General features: G+C 37.2%; 1 protein-coding gene across 1 annotated transcript in view; it reads right to left on the minus strand.

The window, feature by feature from the left end:
* LOC140339385 (alpha-2-macroglobulin-like) overlaps positions 1–17,949 on the minus strand; it is a 48,564-nt gene that overhangs the window by 5,541 nt on the left and 25,074 nt on the right. The window contains exons 18-31 of the mRNA XM_072424087.1: positions 16,608–16,734; positions 15,289–15,514; positions 13,672–13,798; positions 11,681–11,802; positions 10,211–10,271; positions 9,561–9,644; positions 9,228–9,404; positions 7,733–7,814; positions 6,025–6,181; positions 5,101–5,175; positions 3,972–4,134; positions 3,499–3,704; positions 1,661–1,876; positions 479–606 (exon numbers count right to left, since the gene is read on the minus strand). Coding sequence (XP_072280188.1) covers positions 479–606; positions 1,661–1,876; positions 3,499–3,704; positions 3,972–4,134; positions 5,101–5,175; positions 6,025–6,181; positions 7,733–7,814; positions 9,228–9,404; positions 9,561–9,644; positions 10,211–10,271; positions 11,681–11,802; positions 13,672–13,798; positions 15,289–15,514; positions 16,608–16,734 — 1,951 coding nt within the window. The remainder of the gene's footprint in view (positions 1–478; positions 607–1,660; positions 1,877–3,498; positions 3,705–3,971; positions 4,135–5,100; positions 5,176–6,024; positions 6,182–7,732; positions 7,815–9,227; positions 9,405–9,560; positions 9,645–10,210; positions 10,272–11,680; positions 11,803–13,671; positions 13,799–15,288; positions 15,515–16,607; positions 16,735–17,949) is intronic.

Below are 17,949 nucleotides of genomic sequence, written 5' to 3' on the forward strand. Positions count from 1 at the left end.
CTCTGTTTGGAGACACAGACAGGTGGACTGTGTGAGAGAACTCTGTTTGGAGACACAGACAGGTGGACTGTGAGGCAGCTCGGCTGAAAGACTCAGAAAGTCAGTCTGGGTGAGTGAGCTCGAAAGTGAGTAGAAGGTTGCTGCAAGCTTGGTTTTGAGCTGATAGGGAGAAGCCCTCCAGCTGATAAACAGGGACATCTGATGTATGGTAAGTGCCGGACAGGCGAGGTTTTCTTTTTGCTGTTTTGTTATTCTATCTGCAGGCTTCAATAAACCTGGCTGCAACCAGCTTAAGGCTGATACCTCGGTATATGATCTGAGTTGGATGAACCAGACAAGTGTCCTTTGACCCCAGCAAAGGCGATCCTGAGCGTAACCCCTCACTATATATATATATTATATATATACACAAATAAAATAGTTTGAAAATGTAGATTGTTATATGATATGACATGAAACATTGTAACTGAAAACTTACGCAACCACAATTCCAATTTCAAAAGTTCTCACTGGCTCCCCAGTACATTCAATTTGCGAACTAGTCTTTACCGTAAGTGAAAACACAGCCTCGGTTTTAGGTGGTGGGATATTGTATCTCAGGACAGTCTGTTAAGCAAATAGAAAACATTTTTATTTCCAAAAAAATAAAAATAGCTAAAAAACAAAGTAATATTTTTTATATTTTACAGTGTATAAAAGATAATATGTACACTAATCAATTAGTGTGCATTTCAGAAAACTTTGCAAACAGGCAGGTAAGTGTGTTTTATGATGAAAGGGACATTGCCTTTTATTTCTTTTTGGTGACCACCAGTTTTATTGGGGTCATTTATGTTTTCATTGCAATTTATCTGTTCCAGGTGATGGTGACTTCTATCCTTCCTTACAGTATATAATCATTGCTGCACTTATTAAACTTATATTGTTTGGACTTTTGATGTTTTCCAAAGTTTTGGATTATCTATTGACACTGTTAGGACTTTTTTTTAATACTATCTTTTATACTTTTTTATACTATGACACTGTTATTATTATATTTTATAGGCTTTTGAGAATATTGTGGACAATACTGGCATTCAACTTTCACATTAAAGTGATTTTGTCATCAATGACGCACCCATTTTTTTCAAACATATTTAATAAGGTGTCCCAGGAAATATCAGCATTTTCTGTCTATAGCAACAAATTAATAGATGGTTAAACTTGTTTGTTAAAATGATAGTAAGCAGTTCAATGAAGACCTGTTTGTAGTAATAGTGCCTGTGGCTTCCTGACACATCCTGCTACCAATAGATTACCAATTTCTCTCCGATCCCCAATAAGGAGTCTTTAGAGGCAGCCAGGAACAGTATGTTTATAGTAATGGTGATACAAATGCATCACCAAGCCATTCAACAGGAAACAAGATTTCATATAAATAAATGTTACCTATCATAATGACATTACTTCTTATGTCTTAGGGAAAAATACAAACACATGTAGACATAACTATACAGCAGGGAAGGGGTATTTTCGGCAAATATTGACTGGTTGTAAATCAATAGTCATTTTAAACACTTTCAGGGATTGTTTGGTAAATGTTAGATTCGCTGGTTTATATTTATACTCAATAAATTTTTGTGAAGTTAAAAAATCTGTAAACGTCTCATTAAACACTCACCTGTACAAAGACACAACCACTCCCTGAAGCCGTCACTGAGTAGTCTCCAGGGATGTCTGGTAGTGTCGCCCTCTGGAGGAGGAGTCTGTTATTGTTGTCTACTTGGAACTTCTCTGAAAATCCTGTTTTAGAAGTGACCGTGACTGTTACATCCCCCTTATCACTGTATGTCATCTCTGCATATTTGGCCAAGGCCTGAAGAGCCACCACTGTGTCCTATAAAAGAGATTTATAGTGTGTTAATCCAAAAAATGTTCTGGGTTAAAATGCAACTGCTATTTGGGTCCTCACTAGAGAGATATAAGCTCTACTTGGCAGGGTCCTCTCCTCCTACTGTGTCACTGTTATCTGTCTGTTAGTTGCAACTCCTATTTAATGCACAGTGTAGCATAGTATGTTGCCACTATACAAAAAAGTGTTTATTAATAACATTATTATAATAATATAACCTCATTATCTGTCCTGCTGGCAACAGTTTTACCATATAGGAAATAGGGGGAAAACATCTAGGCAACTAGGAGACTAATAAGCATAAAGCTAAATGAGATTCTAGCTTCCTCCTACCTACAATTTTAGGGCAAAGAGACATCTCCATGATGAGGGCCGGGTCATTCTGCCCCATGCAGTGTAACAGGGTGAGAGCAGTGATATGCAATCTCCATTACAAATACAGTATACTTTCATCTTTTGCATTGGTGAACATAAATAAAACTGCTCTGCAATTAGCAGAGATCGAAGACATGATTGAGAAGACCTTAGTGTCTTTTTCCCTTTAGAATGCTGGGATTTGCTACACTGGATGATCAATCAGAGCAGTGGGATTAGTTTAGAAAAGCATGTTTATTTGGTTTTTATCCTCTTTTTCTGTCATTTGATGATGTGACTCCAGCACCTCCACTGTCTGCCTATGCCTGATGCAGGGTGTGGGGGGTCAGCACAGCCCCAGAGCTCCACAACAGGGAGGCTCCACATAAGGTTTTTTTATTGGGGTCACAGGGCTCCATAGAAGGGGGTGTCAGCAGATGAGGGTGACAACAGGATTCACAGCTGGGGGTGACAACCGATGGGAGTGACAATAGGCTCCCCAGAAGGGGATTCCAATGCAGATTAGGTTGACAATGGGCTCAATAGATGGGAGAGAGGGACAACAAATGAGGGTAACAATAAGGATTAGAGTGACAATTGGCTCTGTAGTTGAGTGACAACAGTCTCCACAGGTGGGGTGCAACATGTATTGGGGTGACAACAGGCTGCACAGATCAGGGATGGCAACACAGATTATTGTGATAACAGGCTCCACAGTGAAAGATGATGATGATACTGCTCAGTGGTCTGAAAGGGCAGTGAGATGTAGAAGTCTTATCTGTGTCTTGTGATGATGGCCTGATCTGTAATAACACCAATGACATCAGCACCATCCAATCACAAAATACTACACAAAATTTTTGATTGGTTGGAGAGCCTGGACGGGAGTGAATACAAGATGACAGCCAGCGCCACTAAGTGGACTGGCATTCCAGCACATGTAACTGGAAATGGATATTTAATACTATGTCTGATGGTAGAGTTTAAGTCTATTTTAAACTAAATTTAAAATTATACTTCTGTAAGCTGAATTTTTGCAAGCGTCTGCCAACTTTAGGCATACTATTTTAAAAAAATTCTGGCTAATCAAAAAAGACCATTGCAAGGTCAACAAAAGCAAACTCAAGTGATCAGGTTTGTCTTTTTTGAAAGAATGGAAAAGTATTACTATGGGTATCACTAATAGTTTTGCTTTAGTTTGCTTTTGATTATTGCATAATGACATTAGACTTCCTAATCTCCTTATAAGATACCTGTGTAGATGAGAAGCCTCCATAGGGGTTCTGCTGTTTGCTTAACCAGTTGACGACCTGTACAGCTTTATCCATGTCTGGTTCAGGCCCAGAAATAAGAGCCAGGAGCATATAGGCAGCTAATTCCACTTCTGCAGATGGAGCTCGGTGCCAGTATGAATCTTGCTTGGGAGGAGTAGAATCACGTTTCCAATGAATCTGTCCATCTGTAGATCAATTCAAATAAGAAAGCTATGTGACTAGATGTCCATATAGATGTATTAACTTTTGGTCTTACTTGCTATTTAGCACTAGGCATAAAGGCTGCCTAACTCCCCTCTACATGCTATAGAAGCTTTGTAAAGTTTGCAGCAAACTGAAAACCTGTTGACTAATATATATATATATATATATATATATATATTTGTGTGTGTATGAAGTAAACTTTCTATTCATCAATAAATTATATACAATATAATAAAAGTATAACTCACCGCCTTTCACAGCTTTTTCTTCTAATTTTTTCATTAAGTCATTTCTTAGTTTATTTTCTCCTGCCAGTGTAAAGGCGTATGCCATCAGAGCCATGGTGTAAACTTTGGTCACATCCGCGGATTCCTTCTGTAGACAGGCCATAGAGTCCCTCACCAGAGGATCCTGCAATTATGCATACATTATAATTTCATTCCCACCAATTTCACCAATCTCACTTAATGTGGGACTGGTTGAGCAGAACTACAAAGTTATGTTGTGATGGTATCCAGTGCCGACCAAGTTTGCTCAGTACTTCCCGGGTCCCTTGGACCTCTGTTTCTGGGGTTGCTTGGGCAACATGGAGAATAGGAGGTGGTCCTGCCCAGTGGTGTAAGAATATTGGGTCAGGGTTCTCCACCTTATCTCCTCAGTGTTACATACCTCAACAATTCTGTGTCTTAAAAGCGCCCTATTAGGTAGACTGCATTAAAATATATCTGCAAACAAAAATGTGATCATTTCACTGGTAAATGTAATTTGACAGGAAAAGGTTGCATTTGGCCTGTGTTACCTGCACTTCAAAGGACATAACCTTTACTGATTATCCTACAAAGAGACAGGGCAATGCATAGAAGGGAAAACTCAGTCTCATAATTGCCACGTACACCGCTCAATTAAAGTCATGGGAATTTTGATGACCTAAGTATGAGATGCGTTTTAAACATCCTATTTAATGTAAAGCTCTGTGTAATATGTTGGCACTAAATAAATCCTGTTTAATAATAATAATAATAATAATAATAATATTAATAATAATAATAATAATAATAGAAAGACAGCACTGCACAATTCCTCTGTGCCAACCGCATATCTAAGATGGGAATGATGAACATTTTGACTTTAGAACACCTTATTCTTTTTCAGTAAAATTCTACCATAAATTAGTGAGTTATGGATTCTTACTGGTTACTGTTACTTTAATAAATAAAATTTGTCTCATAAAATTTGCAAAATATGGTCCCTTTGTACATTATTGGTTTTCTTTGTATCAGTATACATACTCTTCTTAGATATCAGGCAAATTCTCACAACCTTACCTTTAACAGTAAACTAAGTCAATACATTAATCACACCCATTGTATTACTTACTTCAACAGTTAGACCAGCTTCCAGCAGTGCAACTATAATATAAGCAGATAAAGCCGTATCATCTTCCAAACCTCCCTGTAACAAAAAGCATATTATGCCTTTAAAAGATAAACAGTTAGGGGCACATTTATAAAGATGGCGAATATACTGAGCCCCATAAACTGCTGTTTTTTCTGCTACAGTGAAAAAAGGCATTATTGTGATTACCCAATTCTTAAAAGTGGAGATCAGCCGATATGATCCTTACTTTCACACTTTTATGAATGATTACCATATTTTAAAATCCTAAAATGGAGATAGGCTTTGGATTATAAGATACCTAACACCTGGCCTTTAATGTACCTTTGTAAGTAATAACCTGGGTATATGATTGGGAAGTTGTTTGAGTTGTACACTAAGTGACCTCATTGAAGATTAAAGCTGCGTACACACTTCCAATTTTTATCGTTCAAAATGAACGACGAACGAACGACGAACGATCGATTGGGCAAAAATCGTTCGTAAAAAAAGTAACCAACGACGCCGACGAACGAGGAAAGTCGTTGGAAATGAACGAACGGACCGGCGGCCCGGATTGGACGACGATCGTTGACCATCGTTCGTGTGTACGATCGTTCATTGATCGTCCATGGTCTAAGCATGCGTGATGAACGAACGTTCCTGTGGTGCACGTAACTTCCTGTATCGTTCAAACGATCGCATCTATTGTGTGTACAATATCTACGAACGATCGTGTCGTTATCTCTATGTGCAGGATCGGTGCTATACGATCGTTCGCAGATATCGTGCAGGATCGTTCGTCGTTCGTTTACCAACGATAATAATTGGAAGTGTGTACGTAGCTTTAGTCTCCTGTACATAAACATGACAAATTGTGATCTCTGTGATTTTCCCTTTGGGCATTGCCAGCTGTAGAGTGTTTACCTTCAATGCATTGTGGAAAAGTCTTCCCACGCTGCGGAAGCACCCCGACTCATTACGGTTGTTCTTCAGCCAGGTAATAGAGTGTTTGAGGTGACTTTCATCTATGAATATGTAAGGTCGTGATTTGCTGAAGGACTTCACCACAAATCCAGTTAACCTGTGGAGATTTGTACAATAAACAGCATTTACAGGCAACTATAGCAACTGATCAAAGAGCTATAATTGCATTTTAGCACACTGAAAAAATTGATTGAGTTTGGTTAGTAGGACATGGCTTGTTTTTGTCTTGTCTGGATTGGTGCCTGGCTTTCTGGAAGGCAGCGAGGTGCTGGTTTGGAGGAGGTTTCTGGAGGTTTGGAGGTGCTGTGGAGTGTGGAGAACCTGTCTGTGGTATGGGTCTCTTTTGAGTTTTAAAAAGGGTTGGTAATTAGGCAACTCTTTTTAGGCCGGTGAGGGTATCTGGGCAAGGGTTTGGTGGCTAAGACCCAAGATATCAAGCTATTGCAGCCTTTTTTTGCAGACATTTGCAGATATTTTGGTGTTTGGAGGCCTTCAAGGAACAGCAGCCACAAGAAGTCATGTTAGGTTTAATAGGTTGGGATAATTTATCGGCAATTTTTGATATTTATGTTGTATTTATAATATGTAAAATAAATGTGAAAAACTGTTTTGGATATTATGTGAAGAATGTGTTTTTAAAAAAAAACAGCTGTTCCAGCCAATTTTGTTCCAAAAATGGATGTGTATGTGCAGTTATTAGGGGGTGTTGGGTTAGCACAATTTATTTAATGTCAGTCATGTCTCACCAACAATAATGCTTCACTAGTATATACTGGTATATGTATACCATATATGAGGTCATCCTAAAGGAATGCAGCATACCCTTTAACTGGTATTCTTATAAGGTAAAATACTGGTTTAAGGATGATTATGGGTCAGTACTGGTCAAACACTGGCCATTGTCTTAGTTCCTTCCTGAGTAGTTAAAAAACACAGTGCCATACCGAATGAACTAGTCTTGACCAGAACTAGCTGGATGAGATCATCTGCCAAGTTTTTGATTTCCAGCAGAATCTTTGGGTGAATTCAGTTTTCTTGCGCAGCTAAGTATCTTTTGTTACAGCTTATTAATTGTTATTACAGTATTGCATTGTTTTGTCTATCTATCTTATTAATAAATAGTATAATCGTTCAAGTCTTTGTGTTATCTCTCTTTGTACACTTCAAATTCAACCCATCAATATTTGCATAAACTGTCACAAATTATATCCATGACATACCAGGGGGCAAGGGGGACTGACCAGCCAAGGGGTGGTCTGGTGGGGAGGCTTTGGGTCTACTCTAGTCATGTAAAAATGGAATGTAGTTCAATGTCAAAGCCTTATTCTCTTATATGTGTGAATATGTGTTTATACAGGCTGCTCAATGACCAGTCCTACTTTGGAGCCTCCATTAACACGATATATTTAAAAAGGCTCTTGACTATTTTGCCAAGCACAATGCAAAATATTTAGGAACCCTAACTCATTACAGCAGCAATGTACCCATGTTTACTGTGGGACCAAGTTGATTATAAGTAAGGCAGCCTGCTCACACAAACAGACAACAATAAGAACATGAAAGGTACAGTAAATCTCTTTACTTCCAGAACATATTTTTTCTGGATTACCAGGTTAAAGGCAAATATTCAGCAGATAAATGCACCTACCATGTGTTTCCCTCTGGATCATTCTGTCCGAAAGCACTGTATGACCCATCATTGCGTTTGTATGTTAACTGTCGCTGAAGTCCTTTTAAAAAAATATATATATATTCATAGAAAACTTTATACATAGATGAAATTGTCAATACAGATATTGCCAGAGAGGTCTTAGGCCCTGCATTTCTGCTTGCACTGTAGCTCGTAAAAATATTTATTTGGGATATAGCGGCTTTCCCTATGTCAGAGGTCTCCAACCTTTCAGACCTTACGGACCACTAAATTCATAAATTTATTTTGGTTGGCGTGTAGTAAAGGTGAGTGCTGGTCCATTCTCCGGACCGTGCATTTGTGGGGAGCAGTGTGTCATTTAAAGTGGAAGAAACTTACCCCAGAGTGACATCATGATGCCAGAACCTACTCATTCCCCCATTGCAGGCTCAGACCTGCTTGCTAAACACAGAGCCACGCCCCACAGAGCCACGGACCACCAAATTTTTTATACCTGGTACACTCCTCTCAAATATAGGTGTGACAGCTACCCATTCAAATGAGTTTGAGAAAAGACATTCCAGGTACTGGATCCCCCAGGTTCTGCAAAAAAAGTCTATCTTCTTCAGTCTTAGAGAGCTTTAATAAATCAGACAAATGTGTTGGAAACTGTAATACATTTTTTATTTTCAAAATTGTGGCATGGGGGAGGGTGCATATGAGCCTCTTCTCCATGCATGGCAAAGCACCTTGTCTCAGCTCTGATAGTAATATACGTAAAACCTTTCTTAAATTAAGTTAAGCTACGTACACACTTCCAATTATTATCGTTGGAAAACGAACGACGAACGATCCTGCACGATATCTACAAACGATCGTATAGCACCAATCCTGCACATAGAGATAACGACACGATCGTACGTAGATATTGTACACACAATAGATACGATCGTTTGAGCGATAGAGGAACTATGTGCACGACAGGAAAGTGAACGAACGTTCGTTCATTACGCATGCTCAGCCCATGGACGATCAACGAACGACCATACACACGAACGATTTTCAACGATCGTCGTCCAATCCGATCCGCCGGTCCGGTCGTTCGTTTCCAACGACTTTCCTCGTTCGTCGGCGTCGTTGGTTACTTTTTTACAAACGATTTTTTGCCCAATCGATCGTTCGTCGTTCGTTTTGAACGATAAAAATTGGAAGTGTGTACGCACCTTTAGTTAACCTGGACTCTCGTAAGAGATGCAGATGATAATTATTTTGTGATTATAATACTGAAGTTCTCAGGGAAGATAAGAAATAAGATAAAGCAGATCTTCCCATTATATCTCTAGTGTGTTTGGGAAAAGTCATACTTCAGATAAAAGTAGAATTATGCACTAAAGAAATTCTTGGAGACTATTTTTTTTCTGAACACAATTTAAGTTTTACCACAAGCATTAGTTAATATGCAGAAAAGTAGATATAAAGTTAGTAATGAGTAGCCTGGTTTAATATGTCTTACCGCTCTCAAGGAACCTGATAGCTTTGCTCTTGATCTCATCGGTGAGCTGATGAGTCTTCTCTAGATACTGAAGAATAAAGATATTGGGAGCAAAGAGCACCATGTTCTGCTCCCCACACCCATATGGCATGGCCAGAAGACTGTCCAAGTTCTGCATTGCTGTGCCCATTATATCGCCTGTATTAAATAAGAAAGTGATTGGATTTGGCTTATGATGAGGATCCATTGCAATCTAAAGAATACTGCATCATTTTAGAGTAAATCACGATAAAAAAATATATATATTTTTAACAGTAGGTAGGTGAAATGTTTATAGAATCTCATAAATCTTACCCAGTACTGTGATATGTGCTCTCTCAGAATTCTCTAAAATATTCTCTGGAACCTTCAGAGTGAACTCCTCAGTCTTTGAATTGTCTGTCATAAAATTATATTCAATAAACAATCAATATTACCCATATATTCTAAGGGTTACAAGATATTCAAAAACTATCAATTTCACCTTTATATAATAGGGGTTACAAAGGGGTAACAATAAAAACTGATTTGGAAGATTTCATTTACAATTTTACATCTCATGAAGCTTCTAATGGACATCTCTTCATTTAAAGTCCATTTACCTCTGCTTATGCAATAGCATGGCATTATTCTGCTAACCCTTTTGGATTTTTTAGAATAATATGATACAGTGTGGAGATGATGGTCGATTTCCCTTTAGATACAGAACTTTAAGTGGTAATTATTCTACTGACAAACAATTACATTGAGCTGTAAATATAAATGCCATCAACACATAGTTGTTCAAAGCCATTATCTATTTCCTGATACCGAGGATGTACAATATTTGTCAAACTGAACACAACACATCTTTCTTACTCGATAGTAACCAATATGAATTCATCCGATAACTTCAGTTTAGAAAAGAACAGCCACCTTCAGAATTATTGTTATGGGTAACACAAATCTTTGCTGATATTCCTTACCTTTACCGTCTTCTATGCACATCAAAGAGCTAAATGATTTATCCTGTAGGATACCTCCAGGCTGTAGGGATAAACATAATAATAAGAAGTATAGTATTGTTGGGTTAGTACAGTTTTATTTATTATTAATAATGTCTCACCAACAATAATGTTTTGTTAACTTATACTAACATATGTATACATTTCATTAAGTCATTCGAATAAGGAATGAAATTCATCCTTTTATTGGCATCTATTTTAGGTCAAATTCTGGTTAAAGGATGATCATTGGTCAGTACTGGTAAATTTAAAACACAACTCTACTTCTATCCTGGAGTCTCAACCAGAACTTACTGCATGCAACATTTCATCATCCAAGCCAATAATATTGGGGAACTCCTTGGCCGAATGCAACTGACTTCTGAGCTAAGTATTTCTTTTTTTATATTTAATTCTTTGTTATTGCATTGTTTTATTTGTCTTTAATTTTACTCGCAAGTCTCCATATCATCTGTCTTTGTACACTTCAAATTTAACTCATCAATATTATCAATTGGCACAAATTATATCAGTGGCACAATAGATATGTTGTCAGTTTTTATTCTGTCTGCATAATTATTATTTTTACATTAAGAAAATGTTATTATATAGTCATTTTTCACCATAACTATGCATATTTTTGCATTTACACCATATTTTATGCTTTTCTGTACTGCATGTCTTTGTGTAAAAAAAAGGACTGCTTTGCCTTGAGATTAGATGATTACCTTGTTTCAAGTGATGCCCTTTAGGCACGTCATTTGATAAGACCTACTACACACACAGATCTGCTACCAATCAGATTCCCAAGCAATCCAAAGACAATTATGGTATTGGAAGTAGTAATCAGCCCAATGTGTACTAGGTCTTAGGTTCCTAGCCATTTCCCATAGCTGCTTGTTGCCTGTCTCCGAAGAGAGAGTTCAGTAGTGCCTTGTATTCAACATTTTCTTTTATCAATGTGTCTACATGTGTAACTAAGGTAGTCATTATGACAGTGGGGCAATTATTATTAAGGTCATGACTCATCATGGTGGTAGTAAAAAGGGTGTTGTTTTAGATGGCAAAGAGAAGAGGAAACCCCTGCATGATTATGCTTCATTTTCATAAGACTTGAAAACGTTGGAGTCTATTTATAAATCAGTGAATCTGGCATTCACTGAATCCTCATGGTGGAAAACCAATTATTGCCATTGAAACTCATAGATATAGAAGATTCTTCCCTGGGGATTGTTTCAGTGAATGTCACATTAACTGCCTTGTTTATGTTTATACATTTTTATTGTATTTAGGGAATTCAAATAAGTAAAGAAGATGTAGATACTCTGTATGAGGATTCTTGTACTGTGGATATAGGAATTCAGCAACACAAGCAACCTCTGTGAACTTTGTATACCAGTGACCACAAAAAAAAATGTATTACAGAATAATTTTTGTCTGATACATACTAACCTGAACAAGTAAAGACTTAACAATTGTATCTGTGCTTCCTTGCTTAGGGACAATCGGAATTTCATTTTTGCAGAATTCTTTTGTGTCCAGAGCCTCAGTTTTCACAGTGATGTTTACATGTCCTAGAGAGAGGCAAAATACCTATTAACAATGACTATAAGTTGTTCTTTGTGACACAAACATCATTTACAGTTTTCTACAAAATTGAATGACTAAGGAAGTAGATTGGCTTCACTCCATAACATATTTCTTAAAATCACAAAGTACAAAGCAATTAATATAAACAATGGTTCCACAATTGTAGTAAATAGGTTCAGCCCCAATCTTAGATGATATGTTTAGGAAGTTTAATGTATAGTCCTTGGTCAACACCCCAAATCTAGAATTGGGGCTGGACCTATTCACTGCAATTAGGGAACCATTGTTTGTTTCTTGCTTTGTATTGATAACTTAAACTGTTAATGTGTATAAAACTAATACATATTATGTTGCCAATTCTTCATTTTTTTTGTTCTAGCGTTTCTTTTCTAAGAATAATTATTAGTATTTTACAAACACTGTACTCCAGTTTATTCTAGTCCTTGCATGAAAACATGCGTAAGATATTCATATAGGAGTACATGGGCATAGCAAAGCATGTAACAGCATTTTTTTTCAAACTACAGACAATTATAGTCAAATACATTAACAATTATTATCAAGGAGTTCCTGGGGAAAAGTCTGGGTTCAGAATAACACTGTAATTATTCTTCACCATGCCACAATATACAATGTACATACAATGCTTTGGTGGTGTGTGTTCTCACCAGACACTCTTCAAACAGCCTAGTTTACCTATAGGAGTGGCCATTCATAGGCAGGCTGCATTTGTGAGCACACCACCCCGTTTAATGCCAACCTATGATGTTAAGCTTACATTCTAATAAATGAAAGGGAAAGACCAGGGGTACTCATTCTGTTGAAGAAAGGGCTGGATGATGATGGTCGGTCAAGATAGATGGTCAGGAAATTAGGTGAGTTAAATTGCTGCACCATTTAATTCACACTGTGAGAACCCTGCAGTGCTCCGTACAGTAAACTTAGAGCAAGCTTTTTTTCTCTACTCTTTTTTGTGTGGTGGAGAGGGGGGGGGGGGGTAGCAAGGATTGGATAGGTAAGTTTTACAGAAATTACAGACAGAACATGTGTGACGACGTGTAAGCCTTTCCTAAAATGCAGAGTAAAGTGCATGGGTGGGCCTACCACATATTTTGCAGTGAATGGTTTAAAGTACTAGTTCACCCACCTGTGCTGTTTTTTTTTTTTTTTTTAGCTAACTTAGGTCAAAAAATTATTAATGCAAAATAAGTAAAAATTGCAGTAATGTAACCTATAGAAAAAATGTATAAGTTTAGAAGTGCAATTTATGAGCATTTAATTGCAGAAGAAGTTCTTTTTATTTTTGCAGGGTTTAAGAGTATGACAAGGTGCATTGCAAAGGGTACAGGGTAAGAAATGTAATCCTATTGTTGGAAGTGAGACCTGCTAACTGCAAAAGGGTAAACACAGCAAGGAAACCCCACTTCACCTTTGTATATTGTCAATTGTAATGAGTTGTTATGATTTGGCTGAGAATTTAAGATGTTCTACCATAAAGTCCATGACATGTTGTAGCAGTGTTTCTCCAATGTTGCTCCAAGAGTTGCTAGGGGTTCCTTGAACAATGAACAGTTTACATACCTCAGGTCAGGATAACTGACAGCAATGCTATTTTGGGTATCTGTAAGGGTGGCATTCTTCCTACTGGCCACCAATGTAGGAAACCTTCTTTCTTTTGATTTTCAAGCTAATACACTGTGAGCTGTGGATTTAGTAATTATAGCAGGGATTCCATAAAGAACTGATAGTTATTTCAATGGTCCCCATGTTAAAGAGGCCAAGAAAGGCTGCTCTGTACATTGGAAGAGTAACACATACATCTAGGTTTAACCAGGATCTTTGAGATGACTTACCCAGGATTTTGGCTTTAAGTTTCCATAAAAAGGTTATACTTTCATCCGCTCCTAGGCAGCCGCTGTGCTGACAGTCTTCACATGGCATCTCTTCTAGGTCACTAGTAATGGACAGTGTGGTCTGAATCTGGAAAAAAAATATTTTATATAGCAGGCTTGTGAACTATTTAACCACTGACAATAAAAGTTGTTGTTGTAGATCTATTGAATTGTTGCTATGATTGAGATGCAATAATAAAGCAAAACAATAAAAAAGTATTCCAATTGTCCCCATGCTAAAATAAAAAGTCTGCCATCATTTAAAAAATACTTGTTTTCTGGAGTGTTTTCGATGTAAACTGAGCTGTTGCCCTACACTTTCTTCTTTTGTGGTATTATTTTGATTCTGTGTTTTGCATTTTAGATGTGGCATTGTAGTGGTGTTAGATAGGGAATCTGATTTCATACTAAGAAAGCGCACAGTTAGTGTCTTTGCATAACATGGAAGGTTCTCCTGGGTTGTGAATAACGTGAAATCTGGTCAAGAATTCCAAGAAACTGTTTCTTGTTTTTGAAAGGCTGTGGCAATTCAAACCAGACCTAAATCCATCCAAATTTTGATTATATGTGCATATTGTATACATAAGAATAGTTTCAGGTTATAGTATGGCTTACCAATTGCCAGGGCAACAACTATCAGGCCTTGGGTAAAAACCAATTTTTGTTTCTCAGGCTTGTCATATGATTGCTCAGCTTTGCTTATGTTTGCATAAGTCATACAATTTATACACGAATTAAGATGATATCTGATCGGATATCTGCCATCAGGCTAAAAAGTAGCATTATTTTTATATAGTTAAAGCACAGCACAGCATTATTGGTTTATTTCTGATGTGTAAAGACCAACATGATCATTTGGATTTTGTCTCTTGCTGAACTCTAAAATCAAAATTAGATATTGATCTGTTGGAGCTGTATACACACTTGGTTATAGTTTCAAGGGGTTGAGCAAACATTCAGTTGAGGTAGCAAATTTCTAAAAGCTTCTATTACTGCTTGAAACAAACCACTTGGGGGGGGGGGGGTATTATATTTTAAGCCTCGTACACAAGCTAGGTAAATATTGTTTAAAACAAACAATGTTTGAAAGATTTTTTTTTTCATAGTCATCTTGTAACAAATGATAACAACGAATGAGGATTCTGAGTTAAAACATATGACCATCCTGGTGGTGTTATCCAGCATGTATACAGTTGGGGAATTTAAGCACTTTAGGTCACATATTAAACGAAAACAGTAGCTGAACATGAAAAGTTTGATCCCCTAAATAATTATTAATGCTCCCTTTGAATTATGTAAAAACAGATAAATTAACTATTTCTTTTTTTAGCTTGCATTTCTTCTGTCTTGTTTCCTGCATGTCATTTCTACTTTTACATCACTACCCAATCTCTTATCGATCCCATCTGCTGTCTGTACAGTCATCTGCCATGGCCTGTTAACAATCGAATCATTACTTCATGTGTACAATTGTTTATGCAGTATGTTTGCATATCGCTGATCATTCGTTCCAACATTTGTTATATGTCTGTACATAAGTTTTTACATGGCCACATTCTTTTTCTCAGTTTTGTTTACCTTCATAGGCTGCTTCATGTAGTTAAATGTTGAAGCTTTTAGGGTAAATATTTCTTCCCGCACTACGGAGTATGGGAGTGTGAGCTCCGTGAAGAATGGTTGGAAAACCCGAAGTGAGGCAGGAGAAGACAGACCAAATCCACTGGGGCCCAGGCATACTGCTCCCCCATTCCAATCTGTGATGGTGTCCGGAGCCTTTTTATGAAGTTCAGCACTGCCATCTGTTCTATATTGTAATATAGTGATGAAAATGATGTGAAAACACCTTGAGTCAACATGATGAGAGACATACAACTTTATGCAGCCTTTCTAGACTAATAAAATTGTTTAGTACAAAGGCTATTTCTAGTTCCATCAATTTCATTGTCCATAATGTTCTATGTGTTTGATTCTCCTCAAATCCTATTCACTCCTAGGTTCAACGTGCAACAGTGTGTTCAGTCTCATAGTAACTAATTCCAAATCAACTTTCCTTACTCTGCCCACAATTAGGTACAAAAAAAGGAAATTTTGACTGGTGGCCAGTGATCCTAAATGGTGGCCAACAGTCCTAATATTTTAATGCATAACAATGGACCTTATTTTATAGGTGTGAGAGTTAAGAAATATATTTGTATTCTTATAATAATCAGATTCTTCTTTTCATGTTTATAATCTCATTTTTGCTATTAGGTTGTCTTTTGTCTGTTTTAGGGCCAGAGCCACATCATTCACAAGGCAACCTTTAAAAGCAGGCTAGGACCTGGTAAGTACCCAGGGGGCATATCTACAACCATTTTACTCCTGCAGAACACCAGAGAAATCGTGCAGTTGGTTACTGCACTAGAGAGGATGTAGGCAGTTGTTCTATGGAACCATTATTGTATAGACCATATAAAGGGAGTTTTATTTTGTTCCTATTGGATTGCTTATCAATGCCAAATAAAGTGATAGGGGAGAGGTAGAGCTACTACCTTGCACAGGGTCCCATTCTGTCCTAATACATCTCTGTCCAATGCAGATGGAATTCCATGTCTGCATTAAAATGTACCCCAGTCACTGTGTTTATTGCTTTTGGATTTCTTTCTGTTTGGATTACGCATAACTGGGGAAGATATATTATATACCCCAAAACTGGTTAGATACACCCTACACACACCATTAAGCTATTTAGAAAAAAATCCTGGTGAATAACATTAATACTATAAAGGAAAAAAACAGATATGTGTGTAATTATTCCAAGTTTTTATGTGCATTTTGCTCATTAGCTGTTTTTTTTTTATTTAATAACATTTATTGGTGCATATTAGGCTTTAATTGGTGTATTATTACTTTCTTACCCCAGTGCTATAAATTCAAAGAGGAGGGTCTCAGGAAAATGGATTCTGACTCTTTCCTCTTCCTTCACTGTTCTTCCTGCTTCATTTATTCTCAGGCGGGTGGTTTCTTCTACCCTTGGGCCACGAGCTTGGAAATATGCACACATGGTAACACAACCAAGTCATAGCTTTGAAATGTCTTCCCTTTAGAGGGAAAGTCTGTTTTAAAATTTGCCCCGTTTTCTTTCTCAATTGTACCTCTTTTTGATTTGATGTATAACCAAATGTATAATGTTTCTTTTTTAATTTTGTTCATCTAGGAAAACAGGGCTGTGTTCTTAGCCTGCATACTATATAATATACAGTCATGAGAAAAAGAAAACACATCCTCTTTTAATTCTAATGTTAAAACAACAGGTAACAATAAAAGAAAACTCATCTGGTTATTTGCATGCCTTAAAATTAGGTACAAACAACCACAGATGAATCAACGAAACTTGATTGTGTTTATTGCTTTTGGATTTATTTCTGTTTGGAATACATTGGAATCAATGTGTGACAAGATATATTTAAAAGCAAAAGTTTTGAAAGTTTGCTGGTCTGGAGCATTCAGGGGTGTTGCACAATGACAATGAGGGAAGAGATCAGCAATATTGTTTGAGAAGCAATTGTTGCTGCCCATCAATTTGGGAAGCGTTATAAGGCCAAACAATTCTAACTCCAACAAGTATACAGCCAATTATGAGGCCATCTGTGTGACAGCTAAAGCATGGCTGCGATTGGGTCATGAAACAGCCCAATGATCCCAAACCCACCAGAAAATCTACAACAGGATGGCTAAAAAAGGATCAAAGTGCTATAATGACCTGGTAGTTCCTCCACAATGAGACTGATAAAGGCATACAGAAAACTATGAATTCAGGGTATTGCTGCTTCCAGCTTTTGAATTATGGAGTGTACTTAGTTTTTTACATATGGCTTCTATATTTTGGCTTATTTGTGGTTAAATAAATAATGATACAGCAGAATCTGTTTTGTTTTTACACCTGAGACTAGATTTAAATCTGCTACCAGACCAGATAATTTGTGTCCTAATACATAAAACCTTGGAACTAAAAGAGAGTGTACTTTGGTTTTCACATGACTGTATTGTGTGATCTGTAGGTTCATCTGATGCACAGATGTAGATGAAGTAGATTTGAGACAAAGTAGATTTACAGGTAGTCCCCGGGTTACATACAAGATAGGGACTGTAGGTTTGTTCTTAAGTTGAATTTGTATGTAAGTCAGAACAGGTAGATTATTTTAATAAATGCATATAGGACAGATGTTAACTTGGAGCAAGCTGTGCTTAGATATGCAT

Source organism: Pyxicephalus adspersus, chromosome 10, assembly GCF_032062135.1.
Source record: "Pyxicephalus adspersus chromosome 10, UCB_Pads_2.0, whole genome shotgun sequence".
Lineage (NCBI taxonomy): Eukaryota > Metazoa > Chordata > Amphibia > Anura > Pyxicephalidae > Pyxicephalus > Pyxicephalus adspersus.